Source organism: Miscanthus floridulus, chromosome 12 (assembly GCF_019320115.1).
Source record: "Miscanthus floridulus cultivar M001 chromosome 12, ASM1932011v1, whole genome shotgun sequence".
In the NCBI taxonomy this organism is placed as follows: domain Eukaryota; kingdom Viridiplantae; phylum Streptophyta; class Magnoliopsida; order Poales; family Poaceae; genus Miscanthus; species Miscanthus floridulus.
In genome coordinates this window covers 53,368,759-53,383,981 of record NC_089591.1, presented here as the reverse complement: position 1 = coordinate 53,383,981, position 15,223 = coordinate 53,368,759, and the positions used below count along the sequence as shown (strand labels likewise).

Below are 15,223 nucleotides of genomic sequence, written 5' to 3'. Positions count from 1 at the left end.
GAGTCAGCCCTGTATGTTATCTAGTTACTGTTACAGCATGTGCGCTGTACTAGGACTAGATGGATAGAGTTGTATAAATAGACTACCACGGCAACTCAGTAAAGAGAGTTCAGATTTGCCATCTCTCAGACAGGGCTTCGGCCAACGCTGGTGTCTTGTACTGTGTGTGCATGCTATGTTCTCCCTTCTTCTTCTAGCTCTAGCCATAATATGTGGGACAGACAACGCTTGTTCGTGGTCGGCACGGCTAGTGGGTGCTCGGCAACACTAGCGGGTGCTCGGCAAGACTGGTGAGTGGTTCACTCACCTGAGCCGGTGATCCTGTGGGCCAACACAGATAGCTATCCAGATTATGTGATGATCTGTTTCTCTTTTCCTTAGCAGCTCTAGTCCATGAAGGTTTTGAACTCACAATTAGGGCACCTAGTTCAGGCTCCCAATGGATGCCACGGACAGCAAAGCCTCCGTGGCTATAAAGATCCACAACATTGTGAATGAGGCCACCTCCCACTCTTGTCCACCGCTTCAGCAAATCCCCCTCACTGCAAACCCGTCCATTCTCCTCCATGTGCTCTCATCCTACGGGCTGGAACCCAAGGATCTGGCTGCTTTGGAGGCAAGTCTAATGTGTACAACCACATATAAAATGTTCTTAATATTTTGAAATGCTGCTTAATTATCATGTCTATGACGATATAATGCTGTTCAGGCTGCATGTGCGTTCTTCAGAAGCCCAGATGCCACGCTGTCTCTCCCAGAAGTTGCAGCATATGATACTTGCTGCCAAAAGGCCATCTTCAAGTCAATGAACAATGAGGAAAAAAGGGAGGCTGAAGGAGCGGTGTGGAGGCTCTTGGAAGCTCGTCCTTATGTACCTGTTGATCGGTGAGAAGAATTACCACCGTGGGAAATCTCAGGTTGTTTCTGGACCAGGGCACAGCATCGTTGTCACGTCAAAGGGGGATGTGTACTCATTCGGCACAAATTCTTCGGGGCAGCTTGGGCTTGGGAATACAGAAGAACAATGCGAACCATGCCTTATTAGGTAACGTATCATATGTTTGTTTTGCTGGTAACTATAGAACTATATATGCACAATAGCACAGCTGTCAAACCATGCCTTTAGGTCTCTGCAGGGCATCAGAATCACACAAGCAGCAGTCGGCTCGAGGAGGACAATGCTCGTGAGCGACACAGGAAGCGTGTACTCATTTGAACAGGATAGTTTCGCGAGTTTGAAATCAGCTGGTGCTTATACCAGCAGCCCTAAGCTTGTGGAGTCACTGAAAGATGTATTTGTAGTCCAAGCATCTGTTGGAGACTTCTTCTCTGCTGTTCTGTCTAGAGAGGGTCAGGTTTATACTTTCTGTTGGGGGCGTGATAAGAGGCTTGGTCATGATTTAGACCTGACTGGTCTCGAGCCTCGCCTTCTCTCTGGACCGCTTGAGGATGCTCTTGTTGTGCAGATTGCCGCGGGCAATTGCTATCTCCATATGTTGGCCTACCAACCGACTGGAATGTAAGTGTCGTTCCTTTGTTGTGCAGTATTCATTCATTGCTGGTCTTCTTCTTAGTTTTACAGTATTAAACAAGCATCACCGTTCATATACGTTGGACGAGCATGAGCTTTCTTTGAATTTTTTTACCTGTTCTTTCATGCAAAATAAGATTGAATTTGTATCAATATTCAACTTGCAGGTCGGTTTACTCGGTAGGGTGCGGTTTAGGAGGCAAGCTTGGGGCATGGATGCACGACAAACCTGACGATCCCAATGGTGATCCAACATTTCCAGACATTGAAGGTAAAACCGGTGTCGATTTCAGCGGGCGCTGTCCATTGTGCAGCCCTGGCGAGTGATGGACGTGTGTTCACCTGGGGGTGGCACTCCTATGGCTGTCTGGGACACGATGATGAACAAGAAAGTATTGACCTCCCCACGGCAGTGGCAGGCTTGGGGGCAGTGAAGGCTAGGCACGTCTCGGCTGGCTATTGCTCCACCTTCGTCGTCGCAGATAATGGCGATGTCTACTCCTTTGGTTGCCATCTTTCGCATAATCTGGGTTTTCAGGTTTGTACTGGAGTCTCGGACAAATCCAGATAAAGTTATTAGATTTAATGTTCCGAATTCCTGACCTTGCCGCTTCATCGTCTCTCGTGGTTTCAGGCAGCCGGCGTGGGAGACGCGGGTGAACGGATTCCCAAGCTAGCCACTCAGATAAAAGGCTGTGCAGATTAGCGCGACTAACACCTTGGACTGGGTTGGCGACAGTTACGTTCCGGATCACTCTCATACATTCGTCCTCACCGAGTCCGAGGCTCTACTCCCTCGGTGCAGGTAGCAAGGGGCAGCTTGGTGTGAAGCTCGCTGAGGGACAGAAAACTAGGCCGGCCCCAGATCGTGTCGCCATTGATCTCGCCTAGTTTCTTTCACCAGCATCGACCTCAACCTTCTCCCATGCCCCATGGTAGCTGCTGGTGTATAAACATTCATTTACTAACATGTTAGCTCGATTTAGATTCTGGATGGACTATTAGGTTTCGTGGTGGCTTCTTTTCTGAACATTGGACAGCCGTGGCTTCTGATTGGTTTCAGTTTGACTGATCTTTATGTTGGATTGCGATGGCCATTCTCTGGCAAATGCAACCGGTTGCGCTGAAACAAACTTCACATGCTGACGCTGATGCTTCTGCACGCGTGCCAAATGCGACTCAGATGCTGATCGATTTATCTTTTGATTGAAAGGAAGATCAATCTATATGAGTCGTAAGGAGTTTAGACGATGTTAATCATTCAGCTAACAAAAAAGATCATGTAAATGGAGAGAGCTTCGGATCGTCTTGCGAAATTTAGAATAACAGAACTGTTCAGTATACACAGGGTTTCATCATTGGCGCGCTGTACAACTGCCCACTAGTAGCGTTACAAAGGACCTGCATTTCCAAGAAAATATCACTAAGTAGTTTCTCAGCTGCCTACCAAGAACAAGAATAACACAGACCCCTCCTGGACTTTCCTTCAAAAATTGTCCCCGCAGGTGGTGTCCATGTCTCCAGCTTCGGGCAAAATTGGTAAATGTCATAGCAGAATTGCTGCCTTCCATCTATATGCTCGTCCTTTCCTGCAAATTCACAGAGAAATGCAAAAGGTAAGCTGAATGATTTGACACTGTTTTTCTGCATGTCAATGTTCTGCTATCATGATTCACTTTTCCCCAGCTTTCAGCATGTCAATGTTCTGCTATCATGACTCACTTTTCCCCAGCAGCAATGCTTGTGCTGGTTGTTGCAGTTACGCTTGTAAGAAAGCAACTTGCTGGTGTGGGGGATGCTCTGGCAGAACTGGGGTCAACATGTCACATGAACACTAGCAAATAGAAACCGAGCAGTCCAAAACACTGAATCCACATGGCTATTCCGACCAAGTAATGTGAAAAATACAGAGTAATGTACCTCTGTTACATGGATTGTTTTGGGGCCCTCCAGCAGAGTAGATTCGAACCAAAGCGTGAATTCTTGCTCCACCTGCAGAAGAAATAAAATAGTTCAGCACTCGTTCGTCACATGGCAGTAATGTAACTGAATATATCATTGCATGAGATTGTGCCAAGTTCAGACTGCTTACAAGTCATCATCTCTTGAACTGTAAGTAGCTCTTGAATTTGATCTTGAACACTGCTCGTAAGGTTCGTATGCGCAGAAGTATGTATCGAATTCTTTCTTAGGCAGGAAGTCCATCTTGTTATGTGGCTGGATCCTCAAACAGATTGTGTGTGCTGCGCCAGAAGACAATAGCTTCTTTTGAAGCTTGAGTGTTCGCGAGAAGCAATTCGGCTGTAGGTCAGGCTCCTGGATGCTATCAAAGTGGCCCTGCTCACTTACACCCTTTGAGTAGTTAGTCTCTGACCTGCACGTCCTTGTCAGGTCATCTGTCATGGATCTGTTTGACGTCAAGGTACTCCGAGCATCATCCTCACAACCATGGACCATTGGTTTTGAATCAACACGTTGCATAGAGGTGTAGCCTTTAAGCGGTGTCTCTCTTGCTCGAGGCCTCACAGCTTCATCTTCATCAGTCACAACTGAATCTGACAGCTCTTGCTTCCGGCCAGAGCAGTTGAGAAAACTGAACGACTGTCTCTTCAACCTAGCATCTTTTCTCACTGGACAGGGTACAAGTTTGAATCTAATCTCCACATTGCACCCAAGAACATGCTGTAAAGAGCATTCTATTAGGCTTTGCATTTTCTCTGCTCTTGATAGGTGATCCGGGTGTCCAAAACCAACTTCTGCTATGGCCACCTCTGAGAATTTGTACATATAGTGTATCATTTTCAGCACAATCCATATATGAGAAATTAAAAATTCAATTGAGATGGCGTGTTTGTTTTTACCTTCAGTAACATGAACCGATGATAAGATGCCTTCTTTCCTGAGGAAACTTTTGGCTGACCTTGATCGACACTTTCCAATGGCTCTCCTCCATATGTTCTCAAGCTTAAGCCGCCTACAGTGCCTCTCAGAACAGTTGGACTTGGTGCTGTTACATGCCTGACAAAAATTGGCACTTGAGTGCACCTTGGAAACCCAGTCATCTACACAATAGGATATAAAAAATGGTTATCATTCCATTCTGTATGGAAATCGGAAATACAGGGGATACTGTGAATTAGTATATTTACCTGTATATCCAGTTACTGAATGTGCATGCATATCATTCAGTTCAGCAGCAAGGTTAGGTTCATTGGTGCTAAACTGCAAAAGCGCAACTGTAACCCAAGTAGCCTGATTCCTTGATGCCCTCAATTGTTTTTCAGTTTCTGACAGTATCTTCAGTGCATGTCTTAGTTTCTTTATTCCAACCTCTGATACTGCATAATCGTGACAAAAAAGACTAGACTTGAGACGAAAACCTTTGTGGAACTGTAAAGTAACACCGCACACCCTAATCAGGGGGGGTGACCTTCATTATATAGCCTAATAGGCTAGGGTTACATTGTACAAGGCCAATGGGCTGTTACTATTACATTCTAACACCCTCCTTCAGTCTAAGCGGGAGTGTCACGAACACAAAGACTAGACCTAAAGTCAGTGAACAACTGTACAGGTAACCCTTTGGTCATAATGTCCGCGAACTGATGAGACGATGGAACATGGAGCACCCGAACCTGTCCCAAAGCAACCTTCTCACGGACGAAGTGAATATCTATCTCAATATGCTTCGTGCGACGATGATGAACTGGATTGGCGGTCATGTAGACAGCACTGACATTGTCGCAGTAGACGATCGTCGCCGAAGAGATGGGTGCGTGGAGCTCCTGAAGTAACTGACGAAGCCAACAAGTCTCAGCCACAGCGTGCGCAACAGCACGATACTCAGCCTCCGCACTCGAACGAGAAACCGTAGTCTGTCGTTTGGAGGACCAAGAGACTAAGTTGTCGCCGAGGAAGACACAATAGCCTGAAGTGGAGCGCCGAGAGTCTGGACAACCAGCCCAATCAGCATCGGAGTAGGCAGTCAAGCTGGTGATGCTGCCTGTGCCGATGTGAAGCCCGGTGGACAGGGTGCCCTTGACATACCGCAGGACACGCTTGAGCATCGCAAGATGAGGCTCTCGCGGGTCGTGCATGAAGAGGCAAACCTGCTAAACTGCATAGGCGAGGTCCGGACGAGTCAGCGTGAGATACTGTAGCGCACCGGCGAGGCTGCGGTACTGAGTGACATCCGCCACCGGAGCGCCGTCCGTAGCAGAGAGCTTGGCATGAGTGTCAACAGGAGTCGCCGTAGAATGACACTCAGCCATGCCGGCGCGCTGGAGCAGGTCCACAGCGTACTGGCGCTGAGACAGGAAGAGGCCGTCAGCAGAACGCGTGACAGAGATCCCGAGGAAGTGATGAAGATCCCCGAGATCTGTCATGGCGAACTCGGAGTGAAGGAGCTCGGTGATGCGACGAAGAAGCGGGGTCGACGAGGCTGTCAGGATGATGTCGTCGACGTAGAGCAGCAAGTAGGCGATGTCGGCACCCGCTTTGTAAACAAAGAGGGATGTATCGGAGGTCGAAGCAGTGAAGCCGGACCGCTGGACGAAGCCGGAGAACCGCTGGTGCCACGCCCTGGGCGCCTGCTTGAGTCCGTACAAGGACTTTTGCAGGAGACAGACGTGGTCGGGAGCCGCCGGGTCGACGAAGCCGGGCGGCTGCTGGCAGTAGACTATCTCGTTCAGATGGTCGTGAAGAAAAGCGTTCTTCACGTCCAGCTGATGTATCGGCCAGGAGCAAGAGGCGGTGATGCCGAGGACGATCCGGATGGTGGCCGGTTTGACAACCGGGCTGAACGTCTCGTCGTAGTCGATGTCGTACCGCTGCGAGAACCCACGAACAACCCATCTGGCTTTATGACGAGCCAGAGAGCCGTCAGCACGAAACTTGTGCTTGAAGACCCACTTGCCGGTGATGACGTTGGCACGAGGCGGTCGAGGAACAAGACGCCAGGTGCCATTGTCCACGAGCGCCTTGTATTCTTCGGCCATGGCCGCGCGCCAATTCGCATCGGCGAGCGCGGCGCGAGAGTTGCCCGGCAACGGAGAAGCCAGACTGGAGGCCGCCGCGGTTAAGCCATACCACTGCATGGGCGGCGGCAGAGAACCCGTCTGGGAACGAGTCGCCCGTGCAGGAGGCTCTGGAGCCTGGGACACCACTGCCTGCGGCTCTGGGGCCGGAGGTACCTCCGGCGGCGGCTGTGGAGCCGGTGCCGGATGCTGACGACGGCTGTAGTGGATGTCATACCGCTGCCGGACAGGGGCAGGGGCGACGGCACCTGCTGGCGGAGGAGGTGCAGGAGCCATGGCCTGCCGAGGCACCTGGGGTAGCCGGTGGGCAGCACCGTGCCACAGGATGGCAGGGTCGAACCCAACGGGGTCGCCGGCATCGTCTGAGGCAGACGAGGCAGGCGCAACCGAGGCCCGCGAGTTTCGAACGTCTGAGGTAGACGGGGCAGGCGCGGGAAGTATATCCTGTAACAAAAAGTCAAAAGAATCCGGTCGGGGCTTGGAAGCCGCAAACGGAAAGTGAGTCTCATAAAAAACAACGTGGCGAGAGATGATGATCTTGCGAGTGGAAAGATCAAGACACCGGTAGCCCTTCTGGGAAGGAGGGTAACCGAGAAAGACACACGCTGCTGAGCGAGGAGACAATTTATGGGGAGTCGTGGCACTGAGGTTCGGATAGCACAGGCAACCGAAAACTCTAAGGATGGAGTAGTCTGGCATTTTGCGGTGAAGGAGATGATAGGGAATACCATTATGTATGGACGATGAGGGCCGCCGGTTGATCAGAAACACAGCGGTGGAAAGAGCTTCGACCCAATAGGATGGAGGCATGGCGGCATGAAACAGAAGCGTGCGAACAGCATTGTTCAGTGTGCGAAGCATCCGCTCAGCTTTGCCGTTCTGGGCAGATGTGTAGGGGCACGAGGTGCGAAGCAGGATGCCGCGGCTAGCCAGGAAGGTAGCGGTGGCATTGTTGATGAACTCGGTGACATTATCTGCCTGAAAACAGTGCACAGGAAAGCTGAACTGTGTGTGAGCGTGAGCAACAAACTGAACAATATATTCATGAACTTCGGATTTATGGTGAAGAGGAAACATCCAACAATAATGAGTATAATCATCAACTAGCACGAGATAAAATTTATAACCAGAAATGCTCGAAATTGGAGAGGTCCAGACATCACAGTGAACAAGTTCAAAAGGTGCAGATGTACTAGAAACCGAACTAGCAAATGGCAGCCTAGCGTGTTTGCCTAGCTGACAGGCATGACAAAGGCGGCGAGCTGCTTTATTACACTGGATAGCTGATAGCGTATTTAGAGTAGTGACGACGGCAGGTGCAGGATGACCAAGGCGGAAGTGCCATAGCTCCGGGGAAACGACGGCGACATGGCAGCGAGGTGGCATGCGATGTGGAATGGTGTAGAGGTCCCCGTTGCTATTGCACCGAAGGAGGACCGTCTTGGTCTGTAGATCCTTAACAGAAAAACCAGAGGCGTCAAACTCAATTGAACAGTTATTGTCGCGAGTAAGCTTTCGAACAGATAGCAGATTACGAGTGAGTTGGGGAGCGACAAAAACATTATCAAGATGAAAAGGACGATCAACTATTTGAATAAGAGAAGTGCCACGACTAAGAATAGTAATTGATTGACCGTTGTCGACCGTAATGGAGGACGGTGGCGACGGGAGATGGGAGATGGGAAAGTAAAATACCGTCGTTGGAGGACATGTGAGATGTCGCTCCGCTGTCCATGACCCAGGGTGCAGACCCACCCTGAACCGCCATCTGGTTGAGAGCGGCGATCAGGCTGGTCGGATCCCAGCTGGCTGGAGGCCCGTAAGCCGGAGGACCGCCGGCAGTGGAGAACTGAGGCGGCGCGAAGGCGGTGTGTGCCTGTGGAGGAGGCGCAGGTGGCGCACCCCACTGTTGCTGCTGCTGAGGTGGCCACTGGACGGCCCAAGGGTTGTAGCAAACCCAAGGGCCGGCCGGCTGAGGAGCCTGACGCCCGCCGGAGCCGCCGCCTTGCCCGCTGAAGCCGCCACCGTGCTGCTGGTTGCGCCCGCCACCGCCACCGCCACCGCTGCCGTTGCCGCCACGCCCACCCTTGCCCTTGCCACCCTTGCCCTTGCCACCGCCCCCACGATTGGTGGGTGCAGAGGAGGTGGACCGGCAGGACGGTGAAGTGCAGGAGGAGGTGGTGGAGGCGGCAAGAGCTGAAGCCGAGGCCTCGTTGCCCTCGGTGCCAAGGCGGAGCTCCTTGATGCGGAGCATGTTGGTGGCAGACTTGAAGTCGGGAAGCGGCGATGAGTTGGCAATGATGTCGGCGGTGTTGGCAAAGCGGGAGTTGAGGCCGCGCAGAAGATTGAGCACGAGCTGCGCGGGGGAGATGGTGTGGCCGACCTCCCGAAGTGCATCAGCGGTGCGCTTCATCTGCTGGGCGTAGGCGTCAATGGAGAGGTCGCCCTGGGACAGGTTGTGGAACTCCTGCTCGAGGACGACGGCGCGGGACTCCTTGTTCGCCTGGAACAGGGCCTCGATAGAGACGTACAGAGCGCGCGCATCCTGATCGGGCTCCATAGCGAGGTCGAGGACGGCGTCGTCGACGGAGCCGTACATCCAGCCGCGGATGCAGGCGTCAGGCTGAGACCACAGGGGGTCAGCCGGGCGCGCGGCCTCCGTGCCATCGATGTGGCCGAGCAGTCCGTCTTGCCGTAGAGGGCGGTGAAGAACGCCTTCCACTTGGAGTAGTTCGGGCGCTCGAGGCTGAGCGCGATGGGGACGTGCTGCTTCACGTTGACGGAGGCGTAGGCGGTGAAGAAGGGAGCAGCGAGAGAGTCCCCCATGGTGCCGGACGACTGGGGCCCGAGGGCGCCGGTTGTGGAGGAGGAACTCGACGACGACGTCATGGGCGCGGCTACAAGGCGGCGGCGCGATCCGCGCGGCGGCCTGGAGCGGCAATAGCGCGCGCGACGTGGCGGCGCGACTGGAGGAGGCGTGCGGCCTGGCGATCACGATGCGGGGCAGGGGCGGCGGCGCGAGTGCGCGCGCAGCCGGGCTGGTGCGGTGGCGCATGTCCTCACGGAGGACGCACGGGCAGAGGAGGCGCGAGAGCGGAAGGAAAGGACCGTAATTAGGGCTGATACCATGTAAAGTAACACCGCACACCCTAATCAGGGGGGGGGGGTGACCTTCATTATATAGCCTAATAGGCTAGGGTTACAATGTACAAGGCCAATGGGCCGTACACCCAATATGGGCTGTTACTATTACATTCTAACAGGAACAAACAGGGATGTAGATAGACACAGTTTCAAAAATCAAGATAAAAGATCATGACAATCTTCCAACAATAAATGTATGATCCTATAGTTGGTTCAATTCAAGCTCTTAAAAGATTAGCACGCAATTTTGAACAATAGGAGAATGCTCATGTGGCAAATAAGAAAGAAACATGGCAAGGAAAGGACACGTACATGCATATCTACCCAAGAAACTTTTGCTGACTTCAGTAACTGCAGATTGACATCGCCCTGAGAGAATGTCCATAATAAGGTTGGCCAACTGAGACACCAGCTGCAGAGGATCAATTGCTGACCCCATAAGTTCTCGAGCTCGTCTTACAGTATTGGTTGTGTCGGATGACAATGCTAGGTCAAGCAATTCAATCAACTCGTCATCAGACACAGATCCTACCTGCAAATAACAGATATATAAACATGACAATACTGACTTTATGATATACTACTTAGAGCATGACAAATGACAGTAGACAACTCACAAGCTCATGCACAAGAGAAATTGTGATCTTCTTCCCGAGCAAACTGAGTTGATCAAGCATTATTTCTGAATCTCTAAGAGAACCATTAGACTTTGCAGCAATGAAGTACAACCCATCATGGTCAAATTCTAATCCTTCTTCTATACAGATTTTCTCCAACCTGTAGACAATATCTGCCACCTTTATCTTTGGAAAATGGAACTTCTGGCAATGTGCGATGGAAGTGCGAGGCAGGCCTTCTATGTCAGAAGTAATCATAATGTATACTGTATACCGGTATGGCTCGTCAAGACTCTTCAGTATTGCTGACCATGCATCTTCTTGCAAGAGATGGCATTCATCTATTATGAAAACCTTGAAGCGCGAAGAGTATGGTACGAGAGATGCACTCTTGAGAAGTGCCTTTACTCGACCTAAACGATCCATTTTCGCCGCATCAAGTTCTTTCACATCTCTACTCTTCCCAGAGAAAAGAATGACACACTCTTTACAGAAACCACATGGCCTTTGCTCTTCAAGAGATACACAATTTAGTGCTGCGGCAAAAATCCTTGCTGTGGATGTCTTGCCTGTACCCCTGGGGCCATGAAACAAGTACATTGGAGCAACTTTTCCTTTGCAAGAGGAATATAAGAGGGACTGGGCAACAACATTTAGGCCAATCAATTCACTGAAGGAACGAGGGCGAAATTTCTGGCTTAAACACCTTGGTGTCTCAGTGTATGGTACATTGCCTTGGAATGCTGCCTCAGTCCCATCTGTAGATAAGAGAGGTTGATCTGGACCATCACTATCAGAATAAAGTTCTCGGTACTTTGACCCTCCTGACCAGCAGTAGCTTATACCACAGCCACTAAAATTCGATCCCACGACATCATTTGACCTCAGTTGTGTATCCTCAGTTCCATGCCCTAAAGTGCTTCTTCTTGACCCAACGGAGCGTGCCTCACTGGCTGACATACAGGGGCTCCCAACGCGGCTCACTGCAGCGGGAGACTTGCTCCTGAATTTGGAGTAGCCTGGCATTTTCACTTCTTCATCAGCCTTATCTGGCATTGCAAATTTTGGTCTATCATAAGAATTCACTTCCTCCTCTTCCTTATCTGCATCCACATTGTTGACCATATTGTTTGCCAACTGATGGATAGAAGTATGATTTAAGTGGTTAGAATCTAATGACTTGCGGTGACCATCTTGGCGGACACGATGAACCTGCTTGTTTCTCGGTGGGTTCAAGCCTCTGATCCTGACAGCAGAAGATTTCCTATATGATGCAGTCCTTGCATTTGGTCCCCGAAAACTCCGCTCTGAACCCATTGTAGGCTCAGCTCCCACATCTTCGTCTTCTTCAGCCAGGTGATGATGTGCTGACCTGCCAAGCTCCAGAGTCACCCCATTGCTAGAAGCAGTCTCCCAGATCATGTGATCAGAAGGAGATGCATACTTGCTCATCGAGTTTGTTGCTGGATCCCGCAGCGATCTCACTCGCTTGAGCTGCACCAAGGTTCTTGACAGTGGGACATCTAAAGACACAGAGTGCCGCCTCATGTCCATCATCTTGAATATGTACTTCTCTGTTCCAACTTACCCAGCAATAATGAAAGATAGTAGTATCTTCAATGTTGACATGGAAATATGGTCCTTCTTTTGATTAGGACATGACCCATTGTAGCGAAGTCACTGCAGAAGATCAGACACAAGAACCATAAGAACACATGTTTCGGTACTTGCCCTGATTCTCCCCTTGCACAGCCAACAAGGAGCTTCAACTCAGATGAGAGATCAGGTCAAGATCGTAGCTGGACACATCAAGGCTGATAAAACTGTACTAAAAGGGAATCATTTGCATTGCTTTTGAGCTCAAACAGAAACTGCTGCATGTTCCGGATCTCCAATATATATTAAATCCAGGTCAGAACTTGAGACAGATATAAGCATAAAAGAGGAGGAAGAGAGAGATTTTTAAAAAGAAGTCACGTTAAAGGCTATCTTAGCGCAGTATTGGAGCAATTATTTGTACTAGGAGTATACACTAGGACAGGCCCATAGAAACGAAATGCCTCATTCAATAAGCACAGATCAAGGCAGTAAAATGAAATGCCTCATTTTTGCTGTACAAAGGAATCAAGAATGAGGCGTCACTTCTCCCTTTTCTAACCGAAATGAAAGGTAAAACAGTGCAGATAATCCACACATTCTCTCCTTTTCTAACGAACGTGGGGCTCCCAAGAAAAAACAAACAGCAAGTGTGGAGAAAACAATCAAAAAGTCAAATCCTACCCTAGCCTCAGCCCCAGACCCCCAGTAGCCTACACTTAAAAATAGAAGAGATTTGCGCAATTGCATGTACCAATCACCACCAACCTCTCGTAGAAATATGACATGGCACATTGGCACAGCAAACCAAGAAATAAAAACTACTCAAAGAACAGCGAAGAACCCCTCTCAGAACCTCAAATGAAATCAATCGCTGAAGATTGCAAAATCTTTGGGCCCATATCCCCCACATCTCCCAACAAGCAATGGCTCTGTTCCTGCTACAGTGTACCGAATAGAGATGCAGCAACGGACGGGTGCATTCCTTGTCGTTTAGCTCCTCGCAAGAACACGGATCAGAAGCTAGCAGAACTCGACCCCCACAAAATCAGTGCCGCGGCATTGCGAAAGAACCACGAGATCCAGCGGCGGGGCAAGCAAACAACGAGACGCGCTGCAAGGAAGGCAGGAGACCCCGTCCGGAACGGAGGGGAAGGGAACCCGTCGGGATTAAAGCGATGAATGCGCGAGGAACAACGGAGGACGCTTTCTCACCAGAAGGAAGCCTGGGCGCTGGCGGCGGCGGCGGCGGCACGGGGCGAGGGAACGGCCAGGGCTTTTGCCTCGACGGGGTCGGGACAGCGCCGCGTGAGGCCTGCTCTGTTACGGTGCAGCGTGGTAATGGTAGCGGCGCGTACCGTCAGCTAGCTACTCAGCCGGTCGGCCCAGCACCTCACCTCACCTCACTCAGCTGGGCTCGCGCGGCTGGAGCCTGGAGAGGAGGAGAGCGGGGAGCGTGTGAGCGTCTGAGCAGTGAGCACAGAGCTGAGCAGCACCAGCCAGCGGCAGCGTGGGTGTGGCCATGTGCTCAGTGGCAGAACGGCACGGAAAAGGGCAAGATTTGGGGGTGATTAAACAAGTGCAGTGGTCAGGTCATGGCAACGGGTGCAGCGGCAGCACGGACCACCCCGCAGTCCTGGACGGTGGGGCCTCGGCAGCCTCGGCGACCGTGCCGGAGCGATGGCGTTTCTGTAGTTTTGCCGGAGGCTGGAGGATGGTGCAGCAGAGAGGTGGGTTTGTGTGTGAGGGAAAGGCTGCTAGGCTTTTTGTTCGTTGCGGTGGCTGGCTGGGCAGCAGAGCAGAGCAGAGCACAAGAGTGGTCACGCTCCGTCTCCGTGTGTTTCTGAAACCAGAGGAGAGAAGAGGACTGAAGTGAAGAGCGTCGTTTTCACGTGCACGCGGCACCTCCGTCTTACTTGAAATTACACAAGGGTCCTCTTTTAAGGTCTTGTTTAAGTTTAGGGAGTAAAATTTTAAGGTGTCATATTATGTGTCGTACGGGGTGTTCGGATATTAATAAAAAAACAAATTATAGAATTCGTCAGTAATCCGCGCGACGAATTTACTAAGCCTAATTAATCCATTATTAACACATGTGTTACTGTAGCACAACATTGTCAAATCTTGAACTAATTAGGCTTAAAAGATCTATCTCGTAAATTAGTCATAAACTATACAATTAGTTTTTAGTCTATATTTAATATTCCATGCATTCGATGGGATATGAAGTAAACTTCGAGGCCTAAATCCGTTTTTTTTTTGTGTTGTACCACAAGAAAGCGCACGGTAAAGGACAAAAGAACTAGCTTCAGATCATTTTTCATGTAGTGAACCGACGTAGCTTAGGTTTGATTGGAGGAAGGAAGTACATCACTACTGTCTCGGACATTTTTTTTAACGAACCGGGCAGGAGAGCTGCCTGTTATCTTAAAAGGCTGGAAAGTCCTCACAGGCACTGTATAGAGAGAAAAAGTTACATTAGCGGCAACAACGGTCTCCGACAATTTTGTTGCTAAGTAAAATCTTTTTGTATAGATAGCTCTTGGAGTCTTGGTGCAGAACATATATACGACTACACCACAAACTATTTATACTCCTTTTCCTCTCTTTTTTCTAATGACGGCAAACTTTGGGATCCTATAAACCTTCGAAACTCTCCTTCGGATGAGTTATTGGTGCAGAACATACTAACATTGCGCATAATCTAATTTCTAAAATCATCCAAGCGATAGTTATATTCCATCACGCTTTTTTATTTAGCATCTAAGTTTCAGTTTCTACTTAAAACTTAGCGCCATATATGGAGACACTATGAGTTTTCGTTAACAAATGTTGCACTTTTGCAAAACTATATTACCGTTCTCATAATATATTTATTAGGACAAACGGAGTATGTTAAATTACAATGTTTTGTTTGCCTAACATAAGGAAGAGGACTAAGGATTTACTTTGTTGTTATGTTAGTTACTTCTTTTAAGAGCTCTTTTGGATCTAGTCGGATAGCAGTTACTAGTTGCCTAAAATTTGTTGGGTAAATCCAGACTGCATTTGCTAATAAGGCTAGCTAATAACTATCGCATTAGATGGGCAAACCCGGCTAATAGCATGTAGTAATTGGTACCAACTGACCAAAATACTCTCTCACCAATTCATAACTATTATTACTCTATATGGCCCCGTTCGGCTTACCTTTTATATCCGGCTTGTTCGGCTTCTTTTTTCAGCAGGAACAGTATTTTTCTCTCACAACATTTCAGCCAGAACAGTGTTTTTCAGCTAAGTTTCAGCAAGCCGAACAG

The 15,223-nt window shown here is 49.7% G+C and overlaps 1 protein-coding gene and 1 pseudogene across 3 annotated transcripts; one reads left to right on the top strand and one right to left on the bottom strand.

Moving 5' to 3' along the window:
- Window positions 1-439: 439 nt before the first annotated feature.
- LOC136495890 (ultraviolet-B receptor UVR8-like) lies at window positions 440-2,422 on the top strand (annotated as a pseudogene).
- A 404-nt stretch (window positions 2,423-2,826) lies between these two features.
- LOC136497045 (protein STICHEL-like 2) lies at window positions 2,827-13,630 on the bottom strand. Of its 3 annotated transcripts, none has more exons than XR_010769178.1 (9): window positions 13,140-13,630; window positions 10,329-12,008; window positions 10,024-10,243; window positions 4,681-4,869; window positions 4,393-4,593; window positions 3,624-4,302; window positions 3,452-3,523; window positions 3,254-3,340; window positions 2,827-3,120 (listed from the first exon to the last, which is right to left on the bottom strand). XR_010769178.1 is itself a non-coding variant. In XM_066492832.1 (8 exons), exons 2-7 carry the CDS (start codon window positions 11,883-11,885, stop codon window positions 3,457-3,459), a joined length of 2,913 nt encoding a protein of 970 aa, XP_066348929.1. In that variant the 5' UTR covers window positions 11,886-12,008; window positions 13,140-13,630; the 3' UTR covers window positions 2,827-3,120; window positions 3,452-3,456. The 3 variants fall into 3 exon arrangements, 1 of the variants encoding a protein (XP_066348929.1); XR_010769177.1 differs by lacking the exon at window positions 3,254-3,340 and having other exon boundaries at window positions 2,910-2,934; window positions 3,018-3,120; XM_066492832.1 differs by lacking the exon at window positions 3,254-3,340.
- Window positions 13,631-15,223: the final 1,593 nt, after the last annotated feature.

Bases quoted from the DNA above. Each gene is read 5' to 3' on its own strand.
- LOC136497045 (XM_066492832.1), bottom strand. From the start codon at position 11,885: ATGATGGACATGAGGCGGCACTCTGTGTCTTTAGATGTCCCACTGTCA. The intron at 4,870-10,023 runs GTACGTGTCCTT...ACGATTATGCAG, and splicing joins TTTCTTGGGTAGATATGCAT to TATCAGAGGTTGGAATAAAG. The intron at 3,524-3,623 runs GTAAGCAGTCTG...TTTCTTCTGCAG, and splicing joins AGTTCAAGAGATGATGACTT to GTGGAGCAAGAATTCACGCT.